This window comes from Exophiala oligosperma (assembly GCF_000835515.1).
Source record: "Exophiala oligosperma strain CBS 72588 unplaced genomic scaffold supercont1.9, whole genome shotgun sequence".
NCBI lineage: Eukaryota > Fungi > Ascomycota > Eurotiomycetes > Chaetothyriales > Herpotrichiellaceae > Exophiala > Exophiala oligosperma.
In genome coordinates, this window is record NW_015622826.1 from 50,557 (window position 1) to 68,462 (window position 17,906).

Sequence of the window (17,906 nt, forward strand, 5' to 3'; positions counted from 1 at the left end):
ATTAGTTCAAGTTTAGCGGTGCAATCAATCCATCTGTTATCGGCTCATCGAAGAGGATCTATCTGACTTTTGCTATACCCAGGCCAAGAATTGTGGAGTGTCTCAAACGCTTCTGTCAGACAAAAGTGTCTTGACAACTTCCATCTCCGATCGAGCTTCCCCCTTCTCCGAACAGGCTGACCGCAGTCTGACTTTTTCACTTATTACGATTCTACAATCCCAAGCAGGCCAGTCACCGGCAGATTGTTTGACACTCTTCCTCGTATCTCTCATGCACTTGGATGACTCACTGTCTGGTTCTGTCGCACGCATATGCAATGACGTAGCGTCACTTGTTTGAAATCGCGCTTCATCTGGGTAACGGATGCACCGAGGCTAAGCACTTTAAAACAGGCAGTTATCACATCTGCAAAGGGACCTTCTGAACGAGAACGACTTGATGGTGGTCAATAACGTACGTCCAAGCCTTGCAATCATGTCCGAAGTCTCGGTACTTATCATCGGCTGTGGTGTCGCTGGGCCGGTGCTTGCGAACTTTTTAAAACGCAGAGGATACAACCCCATTGTCTTTGAAAAGGTTTCAAAACTGGGAGATGCAGGGGCGTCACTGATGTTGATGCCAAATGGGTAAGAGAATACCGCTTGTTTTGGTAACAGAGGGAATTAAGTTGCTGAGCGGAACGCAGACTCAAAGTTCTCAACAAAGTCGGTGTAGCAGAGAAAGTTGAAAAAGGATCCCAGCCTCTCGAGGCATTTCAAGACCTCACCTCAGATGGTGGTCTTCTAGGATCCTCAGACTTACCACAGAGTTTCCGATCAAAATACGGAGAACCTGCAATGGGTGTCAAGCGGACCGAGCTGAATTTGATGCTCAAAACCATGCTCACTGATCTGGATGTTGATGTGAGGGAGGGCTGGGAGCTAGAGGATATCGAAGAAGGGGAAGATTCAGTGACTGCTCATTTCAAAGGACATGGATCTGTTACGGGCTCATTCCTCATCGGATGCGATGGGATCAAAGCTGCTTCCAGACGTATCCTTCTTAGGAAGAGAGGCCTCAGCGAAGGGCTGCCAGACTTTACCGGATTAACACAGGTAAGCTACATGACTCGGGCAGCGTGCTCACGGCTGACACCACAGACTGCTGGATTGTCACCAACACCACAGGCGCTGAAAACTCGGCACAGCATGAGGAATTGGTTTGGTGAAGGAGTCCATATGATTGCATACCCAGTCTCTCCTGACGTGACGTCCTGGGCATTGACTTTACCTGAAGGCGAAGGAAATGAAGCTGCCTGGGGCTTGTGCTCTGCGCAAGAAATCGCCGCGCGAAGGGAAAAACTCCTCGACAAGATCAGTTCGTGGAAAGACAAGTCGCCGGCGGAATTGGTTCAAAAGCCATCTCGTATTATCAAATTTGGTATTTTTGATCGAACAGAAATGAGTCCAAATCAGTGGTATTCGAGGAGATGCGTTCTGGTGGGAGATGCGGCACATCCAACCTCCCCCCATCTTGGACAAGGGGCTAACCAGGCACTGTAAGTTGGTCTCGACCATCCCAAATCGATTGCACTTTCTCTAATCTGATCAATAGTGAGGATTGCTTTCATCTCAGCCATGCCTTGCCATCCTTGAATCTAGAGAGCGAGAATTATGAGGAGAGTTTGCAAAAAATCGGGCCGGGTTTGGTGAACATCTTCCAGGCTTTCGCAGAGAAGAGACAACCAAGGACGTCGGCATTGGTGAAAGGTGCACGTACTCAAGGTCAGACACGGGTCGTAACGACTGGAACCGACGATTGTAGACTGCGGAATGAAAAGGTTGCCGCAGGTTGGAAGGACGTTGAGGCAATATCAGCAAAGTACGATGCACTTTGCCGGGAGCCATTCCAGGGAACTCCTACATAGGTGTTATGATCAAACGGGTAACATTGGTAATTGTGAGTATTTCTCTCATAAGCATTGTCTCGACACGGCAGCAAGCCTTCTGGTCTCAGCTAGTCTCTGTAGTCGCCTGGTAAGGAATGCGTATGTGATGAATGAGACGTGCTACTGCAGGACACCGTGACGCTTCTTGTGACCTCGTATTCGTACCGGCTCATTGGCCAAGACATTTCCTCCAACTCCGAAATTCAGACGAAGGCAGACATCTCAGTCTGTCATTGATTTTTCCATCTCCGAAATTCTGTGTTCTCCTCCGGATGCTGGCTTACTATCTTCATGTCCAGTTCACAATCCGATCCAGCAGTGACCTCATCCATCGTCCAGAAGAAGCCGCGCCATATTCCCAGGCGGGTCCCTCTCAGCTGTGATCCTTGCAGAAAGCGCAAATTGAAATGTGACCGCGCCGTACCGTGCAGCACTTGCTCGCGGTACAACCGGGAAGACCTGTGCCTGCTGAATCCTGCGCCGCCTAGAGGCAAAAGGATAAATTCACATCCCAAGCAGAGGACTCAGAGCCAACCCCAGTGCACTGTCGAGGCCCACAATGCTAGTCAAACCGCTGGAGCTGCGGCTCTCGAGAGGTCTTCGCCCCAGGGACTCGGCAATCTATCTTCACAAGTGTGGTCAGAGACTCCAAGCTATGAAATAACCGAGTTCGTTGCGGATGTTCCGGTGACAGAAGAACGACCTGGACCCGGTCAATCAGTCGAGAAAGTCCAGGCCGTCACCGCAGCCCAGCCATTGTCTTCTAGTCATCAGCAACTTTTTACTGCCGGAGATTCTAGCACATCACGTTCAGATGGTGCCGTTAACATCTTGTTTCCACAGAATCTGCCGCTTCTACAATTTTCTAGTGGTGTCGATGGTAGTTTCATGGATAGTTTGATATTTTCAGACAACGACATGCAATGGAAGAAATTGCTGGTCAAATTTCTTCCTACTCGAACTCAAGCAGACGTACTCCTCAGCTATTTCATTGAACACATCAACTGGCTTTTCCAGACGGTCCATGTTCCCACGTTCCGAAAAGAGTATTCTAAATTTTGGGACGGCGAGGTCAAAGATGTAGATCTACCGTGGATGTCGCTGTTGTTCACAATTCTGTCCTTGAGCGCACTATACATCCCTGTTGATGTTGCGGAAGTGGTCGGTCTGCGACGAGATTCTATCCGAAAATATTCCCACATATGGCATCGTGCAAGTCTGCAAGCTCTTCAGGCTGGCAATTACGAAGGAAAGCCAACTCTGTCACAGTTACAGACATTCTCCATTACACAGCTATATTGGTACGCAACCAACAACATTGAAACAATTAATTCGTAAGTCCAAATCCTCCGATCACAGTTTCTGTCTGATGGGCAATTAGGCGGATGGGCCAAGCTGTGCGAAATGCTCAAGCTCTAGGGCTGGACAAAGATCACACGCCTGCCAGAAATGTAGCCGAAGCGATGAGACATCGCCTGTGGTGGGATCTAGTGGACTCCGACACGTAAGCAGATTGTGTCTTCCAGTGTGGCTTGATGTGTGCTAAAGAAACCCAGGTTTCAGTCAATATGTCTCGATAGGCCACCCTTGATTCAAGTGCACCTCACCAATGTACCACTTCCCCTTAATTGTGACGATCTCGACCTGGGTTTGGACTTTGCGCGTGCAAGGACCATGAATGAGCCTACCGTTATGAGCATGAACATCTATCGAGCGAGGATATTCCGGCTCCTCAACCGCGCTCTGGTCATTGATCCGTCGCAGCTTCAATCCTACAATTCGGTAGTTGAGATTGACCGAAAACTTCTGAAGATTATTGACGAACTGCCCTGGTATTTCCAGCTCGATCATGAGGAAAAAGCCAAAACCTTCTCTGCAGCTCATGAATTCTTGACATGGCAAAACCACATTCTGCGGACATGTGTCAGTACGCAGCGTGTTCGTATGTATCGACCATTTCTCGACAGCGTCACGAGCGCCTTCGACACCTGCATTGGGGCAGTTGAGAATGCATTGGCTACATACAGGACCCTACGCAGAAATGAGCCAATCGTCACGCAACAGAAATTCTACCCACAGGCGTACCAGATTTTCTCTGTCGCCGTCACCTTGGGCACGTTACTTCTGGTCGAGAGAACCATTCCAAACGCCGCTCGCTTCCGGGTCGATGTTCACAACATGGCGGACGATTTGGGTCTGTTAGAAGCGCAAGCGTGCCCTGTTCCGGTCGCCGTCAATGGACACAACGTTCTACTCAAGATCCTATCGCTGTTCGAGCAGGGTGAGTCTTGCTCACCTGAGGACGCTGAACGCCTCGTTCCAGACATTTCGATCATCCTGGGTGGTGAGAATACTACTCGCGCCTACCTGAGACGACGAACTGCCACTGAGACACAACAGTCCAATCAAGTTCAGGCTCATTTGGGTGACGTTAGAGATCAGGGCGATGGTGGCAGACAGCTTCAGGGTTCTGAAGTGACGACTGGTCAACTTATTTCGTTGACTCCTCTTCTTGGAGCAGCAGAGGGACTTTTCGACTTGGATGATTTTGACCTTAGCGACTCTTATGGTCTTTTTGACTGGGACATGACCGGTTTGTTATCAGATGCTCTGGCCAGCGGGAGGCAGTGAAACCAGTGCTGCTATGTGTCACCACAGCACTCTTACTTGGGTGCTCACTTGCCCGAATGACCTCTTCGAGATGCCATTCACACGATGCTTGATGCACCGTGCTCTGCCTCCCTTCCCCGACATCCTTGGGAGTTGTCTGTCGGATACCGAGGGATGTGAGGTGGATCTTGCGGAACGGTTATTGTCGGGTCCACGTACGGAGTAGAAGCAACTCGTATCCATCCGCAATGAACTCCGCACCATGTCGACGAACCTGAAGTCAAATGGAGAAAGATATGTTTAATGAACAACTTCATACCATACTTTTGGCAGTGGTGTAACTGAAATCAATGGGTAGGGTCCAGAAGTGACATCAATCCTGGCGACGGAGAGATAGCATAGATCCGTTGTCGACAACTTGCAAGAATCCCTCTTTGGATTCTGGGCTGAAGCCAAAAGGCCATTATCAATACGGATAGCACGCGCAACATGCAACGAACTCGTTTGCAGCCAGGGAAAGGCAAAGCAGAACTCAGCAAGCAAAGCGGATCAAGCAACTGTCCCGCAATGTCGCCTCCTCATATTTATGGAATTACTCTAGCTAACGGGAGTACCATCACACATGGTATCGGTGCGAACGTTAAACGACCCTTCTCAGATGTCCCGGTCGTCATGCACGAACTCGACCCCGGCACGCGCTCGTTCGCAGGACAATTGGGTTTCATTGAATTCTCCACGGAATACCGACTCCCAAGGCACGTTCACATTGCCCCAGCAGCTGACGAAGCATCGGCCGAGAGGAGATTCATCTGCGAGAGGATTGTGGTGTTGGATGGCGTTGCTCTCGTCGAATTCAATGGCGAGAGGTACGTGATTCCGCCCAAGACGTTGGTGTCGATTGCCCCCGGCGTACCGCACACGTGGACCGCTTGTCCGGTTGGAGTCACGGTGGGAGAGGGCGATGCGAGCGTCACTTCAAAGGGCGCGTTTCTCATGCTGTACGAGTATGAGGAGGCGACAGCCTTCTTCCCTACCTGGCAGACTCGAACGTTGGAGCGCGTGGAGGAGTATGAACGGTGTGAAGATCTGGAGAGTATCAGGTTCCCTGAGATGTCTGCGAAGGATGTATACGAGGAATGTTGGTTTGCGTGGGATAAACAGTTGACGAAGAAGGGGCAGAATTCAGGCAGGACTCGATACTGATGCGAGCACTGTAGCATTGTCTTCCAAAGGGGAAATGGTGCTCTCGTGTAATCTCAAGACGCCAATTGAGGAGTGGGTCGTAAAGAATCACAATTGGCATGCCCACAGACAGTGCCGGCCTCGGTTGAGACAATTTCCGGAACTATGAGTGATATCATGGCCTCGAACTCCGTGGTGAATCCATGAATTAACACGTATTTCAAGAATCAGGAGATTGTCAGTAGACGAGATCTTTAAGCCAAATTGTACATTTGGCGTTTTGATCCACCACATATTTGTTACGGTCGAGTAAGCGGCAAATGTAGCGCTGTTTCGCAAAGACGAAACCACCATCAATGAGTACACCGAGTACTTCGTACCATTTCTGTAATGTATTCTGTGGATTGATTTGTACACAGCCAGCTTCAAGATGCATTACGACCTACGGTAGCGCCTGGAGCGCTTGAACCAACACCACCACAATGATAGACTTCATGGATTATGTTGTCCACACGTTCGGCACCTCGACCGATTGGAATGTCGACAACAGCTACTCCTATCTGACTGCGACTTCTGATGCTCTATTGTCCTTTCAAACGCCCTCATCCCTGGCCTTACATGTCTCGTCCCTAAGCACACCGAATTTTGCAACCTCGTACACGCTCTCGACCTTGGGCCAGATTGACGGGTCGATATCTTACCTCTATTCGACGGTTCCACTCGCACACATACCATCGCAGACGACGAGCATACCTTTGAAGAGCTTGGTGAGGGGTTACCGAGATATCAAGTTGCCAATAGGATTACAAGAGAAGAGACAGCCTTTCCAGCAAGACGCGAAGAAGCCGACGCTGCTACATGCGACGCTTGCCCTGCCCCCTCCATCTGTCTTGACAGGACTATATGCCAGGCGCATAAACCCTGATACCCTTCTTTCACTGTCTCTCTATAGCAAATCTGTCGCACTCCCCAGCGCCAGTGCTGGTGTTCCTCCGGCATCGGTGCTAGCCCATGTTCAACATGACACAGGTAGATACTCTATCGAGGGACTCGGCTCGACAGACAATGCGCTACTTGGTGTTCGCGGGCTTTGGAACTTTGGCATCTCACCGCCAGAGTCAGACGGTTCGATCTCTTCTGCCACCCCGTCTGAACTGGTGGGGGACCTCACCGACTTCCCAACGAGGCTGCCGCTCCCACCGCACTTGGATGCCCTGTCAGCCTACCACAACCGACTCGCCTCCAAACCATCCCTTCTCTCCGCCGGGGCAGAATTCTATTACAGCCCCTTCAGCCATGTCATTGGCTTGTCGACGGGCCTACGCTTCACGACACTGACACCACAAATCACGCCTCCTGATGAACCGCCAGCTCGTTCTTCCAACAAGCCATTGGCGGGGACATCGGCCGCCCTACTCTCCAGCGCGAGCCACTCGCTCCTCACACCAAGCAACGTCCACCACTCATCGTTCCCGTACACCATGACACTCGTCCTGACCCCTCTCACGGGCTCAATATCATCATCGTACTCGGTCCGGCCGACGCCCAACCTCGCACTGTCTTCTCGCTTCGACTTCAACTTTTACTCCTGGGAGAGCCGGTACGTCCTCGGCGGCGAGCTGTGGCGGAAACACCGCACGTCCAAGGACCCAGACCATTCCACATCCTGGGCCCGAGAAAAGACCCGAGACTGGTTCACCCCGGCCGAGAGGGCTCTCAAGGACGAACGGGTTGCGAGAGAGGAAGAGAACGTGCTCAAGTTTCGTCTGGACGATACGTGGAACGTCCGGGCCTTGTGGAGCGGCCGTGTCAAGAGTCTCCTCGTCAGTGCGGGCGTGAGTGTGTGTCCTACATCGAGAGGTGGGAGTAGCAACGCACCCGTGACGGTGGCCGGTGGCATGGCGAGGCCAGGTCTAGATTCCGATGGAGGACCGAGTGAGAAGAGGTGGACTGGCAGTGTAGGATTCAGCATTGCTTATTCGACTTGATATGATACCGCGAATGCATAGCGAATGTGAAAATGGAGGTGCATCCATCTCTTTCCGACAAATCAAATATACCCAGGGTACATAGTTATCTGAAAGTGACACGTTTTCAAATCGATTTGTATGTTCTGGAAAAACAATCATATCTACGGGCGTCAGGTAACAAACAATGATTACCCGACACCCAACAACTTGAGCGGAGACAAAAAGGGCTCAACGCTCCAAGAGGCACGCCCCGAGAGTATGGAGTGTGACCATCTATCTACAATTCCACTCGTTCCCGTACCAATCGAGGCAAACCCGACCATTGCAAGCGTCGATGACGGCCATTGACCAGGAGCAAAAGAAAAGATGCACAAGTAATGACCCAAACTATTGACCGGTTCTTTTCCCACATGTTGACACTTCCGTACCGCCCATATCAATTTCCTCGTCCCGTAACGGGCCTGGTCTCGATTCTCGTTTGTCACCAATGCATTCTTATCTCTTCGTTTTATTCTTCAGAAAGACAACTCCAGCCCAGGTTCTGCAACCGGAAAACTTTTCCTCTACCGGATAAAAGGCCGCCACGTCGTTCCATACTCTGCACACACCCTCATGGCCACATTGCACTCGACAAGGTCCGTTGTTGTCGTGTTTGCACTTCCAATTTCAAGGGGTGATTTGTTATTCGCGGGGCGCTTAGTTGTTCTTCTTGAGAGCATCGACAAACTCCTTTGGCGGTTGCTGTCTGTATCCTTCGGGGTTGTTCTCTGTCCACTTCCACAGGTCCGCGCAGGCTTCCTCCAGGGTGCGGTGTGTCTTCCAGCCTAGCTCTCTGTTCGCCCTGGACGGGTTACTCGTCAGGTCGAGCACGTCGCCCGCTCTCCGGCCGGCCACCTCGTACGGCAGATCGCGGCCGACGGCCTTGCTGAATGCCTTGACCATGTCAAAGACCGTCGAGCCTCGGCCGGTGCCCAGGTTCCACGCCCGGACTCCGGGGTTTTGGCCGCGAAGGTAGTCGAGAGCCTTGAGGTGACCTTGGGCCAGGTCGAGAATGTGGATGTAATCTCTGATCGCGGTTCCGTCGTGGGAGGCGTAGTCATCTCCGAAGACCAGAAGTTTCTCGCGCTTGCCGTTGGCCACTTGCGCCAGAAGGGGCAGCAGGTTGTAGGGCACGCCAGATGGGTCTTCGCCCATAATACCACTGGGGTGGGCACCGGCAGGGTTGAAGTACCGTAGCAGACCTGCGTTCCACTTGTTCACGGCCGAGGTGTCACCTTTCTTCTGGGCCTTGGCCCGTTCGGCGTTGATGTGGTCCGTGATCATGAGTTCGGATGTGAATTTGGTGTTGCCGTACGGGTTCGTCGGGCCCAGGGGGCACTCTTCTGGGATGGGGATCATGCCTGGGACGCGGGTGGCATCGCCGTAGACAGTCGCCGAGGAGGAGTAGACGATGTTGGTGACATTGTGTCGGGCAGCGGAGCGGAGCAGGCACAGTGTGCCGTAGACGTTGACTTTGTAGTAGTCGAGGGGGATCTCGCCAGACTCGCCGACCGCTTTGAGGGCAGCAAAGTGGATGACGCTGTCGATGTCGGGGTGTTTGGCAAAAATCTCGTCCAGGGCCTTTTCGTCGGTAATGTCTGCGTTGTAGTACTCGGGCTTCTTCCCACAGATGAGTTCTATCCTGTTCAGCACCTCAGGAGACGAGTTGTAGAGGTTGTCAACAATGACCACTTTGTAGTCTGCTTCAAGCAAGGCCAGTGCGGTGAACGAGCCAATGTAGCCGGTACCGCTGTATGCAAGTCAGCGACTATTCTTGTGGTTCTTGGAGGCTCCTGTTTCCGCCTGTACTCACCCGGTGATTAAGCAGGATCCTGCAGGCATGTTGATGTCGGTATCCGAGACAGTCGGGGAATTGCTTTCTTGCGGTCGTTCAGGAGGGGTTGTGAGAGTTCTCGGACACGCTGAGTCCGAAGGAGAAGAGGGTGCTTGCTATATGTACGCGAGTGTTCTCCCAAAAGTGCGAAAAGATGGAGCGTGATCTTGTCCGGCGCAATCCGTGAGTGCAACGTGGGGTGAGGGCTACAGGCGACTTGGTCAGAAAAAAAGCTCATCAACAGATCGCGACGACGCAGCATGCAACATGCAACATGCAAACAATGGCGGGGTGGCATTTACCGTACTCTGTATCAAGGAATACCTGACAATACCGTGTATCGTGATTGAATCTGCTGCCTTGATTGCTTGGGTCTGTCATGCCGTGTAACGCAAGATGCGGTTAGCGTCGGCGGCATCTGCACCGTTCTCCGACTCCCCGCGATTCGCCCGTTAACTTTTTTTGATCTGTGAAACTGCGTTGTGATATTCCGTAACATGAATACCTGTCTAGGTTGAAAATAGATTCCTCGTCGTTCAGTCAACATGGCAGGACCTGTCGCCAAGAGGCAAAAGACAGCTTCCAAGTCGCAAGAATCTTCAGAGCCTCGTATCACCGACCCTCGTTTTGCCAACATCCAGTCTGATCCACGATACCGCCTCCCCGGACGCAAGGACAAAGTCAAACTAGACAAACGTTTCAAACGGGCATTGGAAGATGATGACTTCACGCGGAGAGCAAAGGTGGATCGTTATGGCCGACCTCTCGCCTCGGATGCAGAGAAGAATAGGTTGAAGAGAAGATATGAATTCGAGGATGATGAAGAGGAAAGCGACGAGCCAGACGACGACGAAGAAGTGCAGGAAGAATTGAAGAAATTCGACCCCCTGCGCGAGACTCGAGATGATGACTCTGCATCTTCCTCCGACGAGAGCACAAGCGATGAGGACTCCGATGAGGAAGAAGCAGACCTTGACGAGGAAGTCGGCGTAGGAGCGACGCAAAACACAGACATACCTACAGGCGAAGTGACCTCTCGCATCGCCATCGTCAACCTGGACTGGGACAATATCAGGGCCGCCGATCTGATGGCCGTCTTCACGAGCTTCCTTCCTTCCACAGGCAGCCTTTCCAAAGTGTCGATATACCCGAGCGAGTTCGGCAAGGAACGGCTCGAGCGAGAAGAGATGGAGGGCCCACCCAAAGACATCTTTGTTGCAGACGCCCACTCTGAAGCATCAGCCTCTGAAGACGACGAGGACGAGGCCGACGACGAGGCCATCAAGAAGTCCATCCTCCAGGCCGACGACGGTGCAGATTTCGACTCCGCCGCCTTGCGCAAGTACCAACTTGAACGCCTGCGCTACTACTACTGTATCCTGACATTCTCGTCACCCACCGTCGCAAAACATATCTATGACGCCGTGGATGGAACCGAGTATTTGAGCACGGCGAATTTCTTCGACCTGCGCTTCGTGCCAGATGAGACAGACTTCTCCACAGACACACCCAAAGAAGAATGCACCTCGCTCCCAGGGGACTACAAACCAAACACATTCGTGACGGACGCGCTTCAACACAGTAAAGTCAAGCTCACATGGGATGCTGAGGACAGTGGACGAAAAGAGACAATCGCCCGGGCCTTCACAGGGTCAAGGAAGGAGATTGACGAAAATGATCTAAAGGCGTACCTCGGCAGCGATTCTTCCGAGGATGAAGACGAGAGCGAAGACGATGAAGTGGAAGAGAAGGAGAAGGAGAAAGCGAGCGGTGATCAGGTGTCGAAAAAGGAGGCCGAGCGCCAACGCATGCGAGCCTTACTCGGCCTCGCACCTGAACCAGTGAAGAAGTCAAAAGATGAACGAAAGGGACCTGTGGGTGACATGCAGGTCACATTTACATCTGGACTCATGAAGGGAGCCGACGAAGGCGGAAAGAAGAAGAAAAAGTCGGTCTTTGAGAACTCGCCTGAACCCGAAGAGACTACGGTTGAGAAGTACATCCGCAAAGAGCGCGAACGGAAACAGAAGCGCAAGGAGAAGATGAAGGGCTCCAAGGGTGTAATGGACGAAGACGAAGACGTCGCAGCTCCCACAAACAAAGATGCTGGTGATGACAAGGCCAATGACGACGATGATCTCGGCTTCGACGATCCCTTCTTCGCCGACGACGCTGTAGCGGAGCCCTCGGCCAAGTCCGAAAAGGCCTCGAGTAATAAAATGCGCAAGGAAGAGCGACTGAAGAAGAGAGCGGAGCGAGAGGCCGAGGAGGAAATCGAACGGAAACAACGGGCGGAACTGGAACTGCTCATGGCCGACGACCTGGGTGGCGGCGGTGGCGGTGACGGCAAAGACAAGCCCAAAATCCGACACTTTGACATGAAGGAGATTGAACGCGCCGAGAAGCAGGCGCGCAAGAAGGGCAAGAAGGCCGCCCACAAGGGGAAGAATGACCAGGGAAATGCGGCCACTGCCAACGACGACTTCAAACTCGACACGTCCGATCCCCGCTTCTCCCGGCTCTTCTCGAGCCACGAGTACGCCATCGACCCGACCAACCCCAGGTTCAAGGGCACAAAGGGCATGAAGGCCCTGCTCGAGGAGGGGAGGAAGAGAAAACACGGCAGGCACGGCGGGGGCGACGGCAGCGTCGAACCGACCGGCGAGACGGCGAGACGGAAAGAGAAAGGTGCCGCCGCAACGGCCGCCTCTTCGTCGCAAGCGGACGTAAAGAGCCTCGTTGAGAAGATCAAGAGGCAGAGTAAAAAGTGAAGAAAAGAAATTACAATACTTGGGCGAATCGTATCGCTAAAAGCCAGAGCAAGCAAGATTTCACAATGCGAGACTTTTGGAAAAAAGGTTGGATGCAAATATGTTAATGATTGTCTGGTGGTTTCTGTTTCGTTTAAATAAATATAGAAGACCACCTCTTGGTGCTGAGTAGCACAGTACACTTGAGGACAAGGAATACTCGAGGGTAATTCTGTGCTTGATCTGAGTTTCTTGATCTTTGTTGGCTTGTTTTCTCGGTTGTGTCTTGACTCTACACACGATTCGATCGGACAAGCAAAAGTGACTCGTATGACATGTGACTTCTGGAGAGGCATACAGTTTTCCTTTCTTTTCTGTTCTCTTCTTCATCTGTGTTTGGGCTTCCCAGCACTGGAGTAGTAGCATACGCAGGTAGCTACGACGCAAAAACATCTGGCTCACTTTGGAATGTTCTTTGGAAAGTCCGGTCGGGACTTGATCGAGTCACTCAACCACCACGACAAGTCCTATCTGAAGGGTGGCATGCCGGCATTGGCTGCACCACCTCTCAAACCGACCCCTCGTCCTCCTGCTTCGCCGTACATTTCCATGAACGCCCGGTTCATTGGCGGCTGTGGTCCTGGTCCTGGTCCTGATCCTGGCCCTGGTATGGGTCCTGGTCCGGGTTCACTTTGGTATCTAGCCGGCTGGCCAGGCATAGATCCGGGGAAGCCAGGTGGTGGACCAGGATTCATGAATCCCGGGGGTGGAAACATTCCAGGCGGAAGATTTGGCATTGCGGGAGCTGTAGATGATTCACCTGGGTATTTACGATGAGGTGGTTGCGGTGGCTGCTGTGGACGTGGCTGTGGCGCTTGCTGTTGGCCTGGCATGGGCTGTAATGGTCCATAGGGAACTCCTGGAATACCTCGAGGGGCACCCGATAACCCCGGCGGGAGTGTTTGTTGACGCACAGGCTGCTGCTGAGGTTGCGGGGGCTGTTGTGGAGGCCAGTTGGGATTTTGTCGGGGCACTTGCTCCAATCCAGGAGGTCTATGAAGACCTGGAGGGAGGTTTTGAGGAGGTGGTTGCATAGGTCTTGCTGGGCCCTGAGTGCGAAGCATAGCAATCAAAGGGTCATCAAGACTAGATTGAGCGCCATTAGTCGCACGTCTCCTTATGTCCTCACGTGGCTGTTGTTCAATCTGATACACAGATATAGGGGGTTCGTCAAACATGGATCGCCCAGTCTCCCGTCTCTGCGGCATGTGTGGTTCTTGCCCCTGAATAGGAGAGACCATTTGATTTCTTGTTGCCGCTCGCATATTAGCATCACTAGGGATGCCATACATCGTTCCAGGTTGCTGGTGAGGATTCGGTGGCGGCTGAGGCTTTGGGGCCTGGCTGGCTTGACGCAAAAGATTCAGCAGAACCTCGTCCTTATTGATACTGGATTGCTGTCGCGTGTGGGTAGGTGGAGCAATGGGAGAATCAGGATCAGGAACTCGTTCGTGGAGTGGAGGCCCCTGGTTCAGGTTGGCATTCTGTTGTTGAGGTGGATTCTGGCCAGTCAAAAGAGATATAAGCGTCTGTGAAGATGGCCTCGATTCCATCTCAGGCTTAGGTTCAGAGCCTCGTGCATACAAGGGGGTTCGGGGCTTTGCCGTCGTTTCCTGGCTTTGAGGTGTGGGGTTGTTGCTACGGGTTTGCAACATTTCAAGGATACGGGCAAATCCAGCCTGATCAGCATCAGACGTAGAATCCGAAAGCTGTGTAGATGAAGGTCTCTCAGCACTCGGCATTGAAGCTGGGGCTTCAACTTGTTTGTTCTGTTCGGTCGGAGGGCTGAAGAGCGAGGCAAACCGTGTCTTCCCATGTACTTTGGCAGGCGCAGCCTGTTGCTCAGTTGGTTTCGATTCGAATCTGGCAAAGAACTTGTCCATGGAGTCGTCTGGTTCGGGTGACGCCATCTTCGGGGCTGATTGTGCTTGCTCTGCAGGTTCAGGTTTGTCTTGCGGCGTCGCGGTTCCAGCCTTCATTTTCTCTTTCCAACGTTGGAAATCTTCCTGTGTACGGGCTTGGAACGGCTCTTCTGGTTCGGCTGTATCCATCCACTCAGGTTCTGCTTCGGCTTTAGGTTGGCGATCCCATTCTCGATCCCTACGATCGCCACGCCGCCAGTCCGGATGTCTATCGTCTCTTACAGTGTCTTCGGTGTCTGCCGTATCCTTTCGAAACCAAGGCTGAGAGAATTTCCCTCGATTTTGGCGGAAGCCTCCACGGGAAAAATCGTCATCGTCTTCTAGACCTTGGTCATTCCTGTCTCTCGCAGCCCATTTCGGTCGGCGGCCTTCGTGTTCCTGATCTTCGCCATCTTTTTGATTGTAGCGACCATTAGTCTGGGTATTGCGACGCTCATAGGTTTTGGTCTCAGACCAATCGCCGTTTTTCTTTCCTGAGTCGTCGTCTTGCAATTTGCCCACAGGGCGAACATTGGAGGAAGCGAAGGAGCGACGTGGAGGGCCCAGGACTATTCTGTCGGGATCTGCAAAATTGAATTAGCTACCATCGCAGTCACTCGAGGTGTCGCGTGCATACCCGTGGTCGATCGACGCTGATGCTCAAGTAGAGCAGATCGCTTTTGAAAAGGTTCATTCTGTATAGCTGATTCGTCTTGTTTTCCCCGGTTAGGAGCCTTCCGAGTCGTAGTATCTTGTGTTCTATGGCTTGTCAGTCATTGTACCGTGGCCACAAGCATTGTTCATTCTAAAAGCATACCCCATCCATTCTTCTATAGGTGGGAGATTTGGTGGTCTGCATATTAACGGTGACGCTCGTAGTTTTAACAGATCTTCAACAGAGTAAATTCCAGACATGTTGGCGACAGATGAGTTGGTGGTGATATGAGCATCGGACGGTAATGCAAGGCGGTTTGAGGTGAGAGTCGGCTGCAGGAAACAAAGAAGGCAAACAGCGCACGGTGCAGGTTCCCGTAGACGTGTTAAAGAAGTGACTTCAAGAGGAGATCGGCTTGCAATAGAGTAGCTAGAGAGAAGGGCTTTGGCAATTCACAGGGCGGCACAGTGTCTGGTTGCGAAACCGTGAAGCGCCTCGCCCTGAATTGTGTCGCCCAGAGAAGTGGGGAGTACGTGTGCGCAAGGTGTGTACCGAGTAAGTTAAGGGATAGAAGCAATATAACAAGATGTGATGTGTATTACTGATTGTTGTAGAAGATTGATTGTGGTGGTGTGTTTAATCAAGTTCGCAGGTCGCAAATCGCAGTTTGGATTTCAGGTCAATTCAATTCAATTTGTGACGTCGGGGAAGTTTCGATCAAGCCAGAATCACGGCACAAGTTACGAGAATTTGGTACTCTCACTCCCTCTATCTGAAAATGAAGTATCACATTCTTTCTGCCTTTGTTCCATTTGAATCAAAAACTTCACACCGGGGATTGCATCCTGGGCCCTCCACCATCCCTCCACCATCCCTCGTACCCAATTCTGTACTGGCGCTGCAATCTGACCAGAACCCACGCCACATCCACAACACCACATTCTGTAACTGAACGCCCTCCGAAAGTGTAACGCGCCTCCAGCATACTGAATATCTTCTCAGATTTCTCACCTGGGATAGAATGTCTCAGGGAATATGCCGCCTGTTGATTCTATGCGCATCAATAAGCAAGCCCGGATCACCCTTTACTAGAATACCTTGACATTTCCTCAACAGAGCTCATCATAGACTGGGGGCAGAGACAGGCTCAAGACTGTGCTGCGCTTTCCTGGGTCAATTTTGTAAATGTCTCAATCAAAGCCGTAAACGCTCGAGAGTCAAGAAACTCGACGACCTCTTTGATCTTGGTTCCATCGTCGGTCGTGGACAGAATGATGAAATATTCATTGTTATACGGTCCAGAGGGTGACTCTCCCTTTCCCAGCATATGCAGCACCACTTTCCGTGCATGTTCATCCACCAGAGGCTCACTATCAAAGGCAAATTTGGGAGGCTTGACCATGAGTTTGCTTCCAGCTCCCATGAATGCCTGATAGCTTTCGTTCGTATGAACTGGTTGCTGGAGATTCTGAGGTAAGATGCGCTGTGTGCAATCTGGAGTGCGCAGAGCAATTACTCCTGCAGCATCTGGACCTGGATCGTTCAGACCATCCAGATATCCTTGTGCGGTTTTGAGGATTTGATCTCGAAGCGGCGACATATTGACTTCTTGACTTCTTTGACTTCAAAGAGGTTGATGAGTGTTGATGGTTGCCTGGTGTGCGTGCTTACGCCGAGCCCTTTTATATTCCAGATACCGCATATAGTTGATTCTTCAGTGGATCCTCAGCTGCTCCCTAGCAGGTTCATTCTTTCAATAATCAGGCGCCCCAAACAATGCCAATAAGTAAGCTGTGCGGACATAACTCGAGAAATCCCATACGCGTACTTGACACCCAGACGAACTTTTGTCAGCGGGTGCATAGATCGATATACATACGGAATACGGGTACATCTCCTCGGCGAACCATCATTCATACATAGATCATACAGTCCTCCACTACAAAGACACCATTACGAAGTACATGGGCAAAATTGGTCTTGACATGGTTGCTAGCAATTAGATACCACTCGGTCAAAAATTGGTGACTATTTCCGTATTGACTGGACATACCAACACCCGCCCACCCCTATATCATTCGCAATAGCCAATGGATACAAACTCATCAACCTCAAATTCCACACCTCTCTTATTCGAAACCTTGGCCCGCCTTGGCGCACTCCCTCTCGATAAGCCGTACATGCTGCTCGCTCCGAGGCGTGATCCGGATCTGGAACGGTGGATGATCATGGGCCAGAGCATCTATTTCCCATACATTGATAGGTTTTCCCGGCACTTCGCTGAAATTAAAACAGTAAAGCAAGCGGCTGAATGCAATGAACATATTGCGAGTACCGAGATGCCAACCAGGACAAATTCGTCTCCCTGCGTGACCCTTAGTCAGACGACATACAGTGTGCAGGCCGACAAGCAGACTTACCAGCTCCAAAGCCCAAATGTCCCTTCAACAGTTCTTGGAGGTCGTTGTTCAGAAATCTTTCGGGCAAGAATTCCTCATTATGCGGGAACTCTTCTTCATCATGGCTAATGGCGAAGTGGTTATAGCTGAAGACCGTTCCTTTCTCGAAAGTGTAACCGCGGTAGGTGTCGTCTTCCATAAGAGCTCTGGGGGTGCCCGATCCAGTCATATTCGGCCTCCATCGGAGACTTTCCTTGATCACAGCCACTATGTATGGCAGTTGATCCCAGTCCTGTATATATCCATGTCAGCGGCAGGAGTGGAAACCAAGATCAAGCAATACCAACCTCAAACGACGGCAACCGCTTAGCTGTACCACAGACCTCATCCAACTGTTTTTGGGCAGTCACTACCCATTCAGGAAACTTGGCTGCAGCCGCGATCATTAAATTGATCTGGTTGCGGCTCGTATCACTTCCCGCTTCGATGATTGATCCGGCTTGCACGCTGTTAGCTCGTGTCCTGTGGAGGAGCGTCATTTTTGCTAATCAGACATACCACAGAAGTACTTTTGAGCA

The 17,906-nt window shown here is 51.6% G+C and overlaps 8 protein-coding genes across 8 annotated transcripts; 4 read left to right on the plus strand and 4 right to left on the minus strand.

Annotated features, from left to right (window-relative positions):
• The first annotated feature begins 181 nt into the window (after positions 1-181).
• Positions 182-1,976, plus strand: PV06_08637 (uncharacterized protein). Its single transcript, XM_016409992.1, has 4 exons — positions 182-627; positions 687-1,095; positions 1,141-1,538; positions 1,595-1,976. The coding sequence occupies exons 1-4, from the start codon at positions 440-442 to the stop codon at positions 1,905-1,907; spliced, it is 1,308 nt and encodes a 435-aa protein (XP_016259014.1). The 5' UTR covers positions 182-439; the 3' UTR covers positions 1,908-1,976.
• A 208-nt stretch (positions 1,977-2,184) lies between these two features.
• On the plus strand, positions 2,185-5,909 carry PV06_08638 (uncharacterized protein). Its single transcript, XM_016409993.1, has 3 exons — positions 2,185-3,262; positions 3,310-3,432; positions 3,485-5,909. The coding sequence occupies exons 1-3, from the start codon at positions 2,220-2,222 to the stop codon at positions 4,557-4,559; spliced, it is 2,241 nt and encodes a 746-aa protein (XP_016259015.1). The 5' UTR covers positions 2,185-2,219; the 3' UTR covers positions 4,560-5,909.
• Positions 5,063-5,947, minus strand: PV06_08639 (uncharacterized protein). The gene has a single exon (XM_016409994.1). The coding sequence runs from the start codon at positions 5,756-5,758 to the stop codon at positions 5,300-5,302; it is 459 nt and encodes a 152-aa protein (XP_016259016.1). The 5' UTR covers positions 5,759-5,947; the 3' UTR covers positions 5,063-5,299.
• A 69-nt stretch (positions 5,948-6,016) lies between these two features.
• PV06_08640 (uncharacterized protein) lies at positions 6,017-7,856 on the plus strand. The gene has a single exon (XM_016409995.1). It carries the CDS (start codon positions 6,203-6,205, stop codon positions 7,706-7,708), a length of 1,506 nt encoding a protein of 501 aa, XP_016259017.1. The 5' UTR covers positions 6,017-6,202; the 3' UTR covers positions 7,709-7,856.
• PV06_08641 (UDP-glucose 4-epimerase GalE) lies at positions 7,808-9,803 on the minus strand. Its single transcript, XM_016409996.1, has 2 exons — positions 9,543-9,803; positions 7,808-9,479 (listed from the first exon to the last, which is right to left on the minus strand). The coding sequence occupies exons 1-2, from the start codon at positions 9,569-9,571 to the stop codon at positions 8,387-8,389; spliced, it is 1,122 nt and encodes a 373-aa protein (XP_016259018.1). The 5' UTR covers positions 9,572-9,803; the 3' UTR covers positions 7,808-8,386.
• Positions 9,804-10,067: 264 nt separating this feature from the next.
• Positions 10,068-12,454, plus strand: PV06_08642 (uncharacterized protein). Its single transcript, XM_016409997.1, has one exon. It carries the CDS (start codon positions 10,109-10,111, stop codon positions 12,332-12,334), a length of 2,226 nt encoding a protein of 741 aa, XP_016259019.1. The 5' UTR covers positions 10,068-10,108; the 3' UTR covers positions 12,335-12,454.
• On the minus strand, positions 12,423-15,575 carry PV06_08643 (uncharacterized protein). The gene is made up of 3 exons (XM_016409998.1): positions 15,092-15,575; positions 14,912-15,033; positions 12,423-14,858 (listed from the first exon to the last, which is right to left on the minus strand). The coding sequence occupies exons 1-3, from the start codon at positions 15,187-15,189 to the stop codon at positions 12,841-12,843; spliced, it is 2,238 nt and encodes a 745-aa protein (XP_016259020.1). The 5' UTR covers positions 15,190-15,575; the 3' UTR covers positions 12,423-12,840.
• A 223-nt stretch (positions 15,576-15,798) lies between these two features.
• On the minus strand, positions 15,799-16,544 carry PV06_08644 (uncharacterized protein). The gene has a single exon (XM_016409999.1). It carries the CDS (start codon positions 16,527-16,529, stop codon positions 16,077-16,079), a length of 453 nt encoding a protein of 150 aa, XP_016259021.1. The 5' UTR covers positions 16,530-16,544; the 3' UTR covers positions 15,799-16,076.
• Positions 16,545-17,906: the final 1,362 nt, after the last annotated feature.

What these genes read in the sequence shown, in the direction of transcription:
- PV06_08643 (XM_016409998.1), bottom strand. Translation starts at nt 15,189, where the DNA reads ATGTCTGGAATTTACTCTGTTGAAGATCTGTTAAAACTACGAGCGTCA. An exon ending in CCTATAGAAGAATGGATGGG is followed by an intron (nt 15,034 to 15,091) that starts GTATGCTTTTAG and finishes GACAAGCCATAG; the next exon opens with AACACAAGATACTACGACTC. An exon ending in TCAGCGTCGATCGACCACGG is followed by an intron (nt 14,859 to 14,911) that starts GTATGCACGCGA and finishes TCAATTTTGCAG; the next exon opens with ATCCCGACAGAATAGTCCTG.
- PV06_08639 (XM_016409994.1), bottom strand. Translation starts at nt 5,758, where the DNA reads ATGCTACAGTGCTCGCATCAGTATCGAGTCCTGCCTGAATTCTGCCCC.
- PV06_08638 (XM_016409993.1), top strand. Translation starts at nt 2,220, where the DNA reads ATGTCCAGTTCACAATCCGATCCAGCAGTGACCTCATCCATCGTCCAG. An exon ending in AACATTGAAACAATTAATTC is followed by an intron (nt 3,263 to 3,309) that starts GTAAGTCCAAAT and finishes ATGGGCAATTAG; the next exon opens with GCGGATGGGCCAAGCTGTGC. An exon ending in GATCTAGTGGACTCCGACAC is followed by an intron (nt 3,433 to 3,484) that starts GTAAGCAGATTG and finishes AAAGAAACCCAG; the next exon opens with GTTTCAGTCAATATGTCTCG.
- PV06_08637 (XM_016409992.1), top strand. Translation starts at nt 440, where the DNA reads ATGGTGGTCAATAACGTACGTCCAAGCCTTGCAATCATGTCCGAAGTC. An exon ending in CTGATGTTGATGCCAAATGG is followed by an intron (nt 628 to 686) that starts GTAAGAGAATAC and finishes AGCGGAACGCAG; the next exon opens with ACTCAAAGTTCTCAACAAAG. An exon ending in ACTTTACCGGATTAACACAG is followed by an intron (nt 1,096 to 1,140) that starts GTAAGCTACATG and finishes CTGACACCACAG; the next exon opens with ACTGCTGGATTGTCACCAAC.
- PV06_08644 (XM_016409999.1), bottom strand. Translation starts at nt 16,529, where the DNA reads ATGTCGCCGCTTCGAGATCAAATCCTCAAAACCGCACAAGGATATCTG.
- PV06_08642 (XM_016409997.1), top strand. Translation starts at nt 10,109, where the DNA reads ATGGCAGGACCTGTCGCCAAGAGGCAAAAGACAGCTTCCAAGTCGCAA.
- PV06_08640 (XM_016409995.1), top strand. Translation starts at nt 6,203, where the DNA reads ATGATAGACTTCATGGATTATGTTGTCCACACGTTCGGCACCTCGACC.
- PV06_08641 (XM_016409996.1), bottom strand. Translation starts at nt 9,571, where the DNA reads ATGCCTGCAGGATCCTGCTTAATCACCGG. An exon ending in GGATCCTGCTTAATCACCGG is followed by an intron (nt 9,480 to 9,542) that starts GTGAGTACAGGC and finishes ACTTGCATACAG; the next exon opens with CGGTACCGGCTACATTGGCT.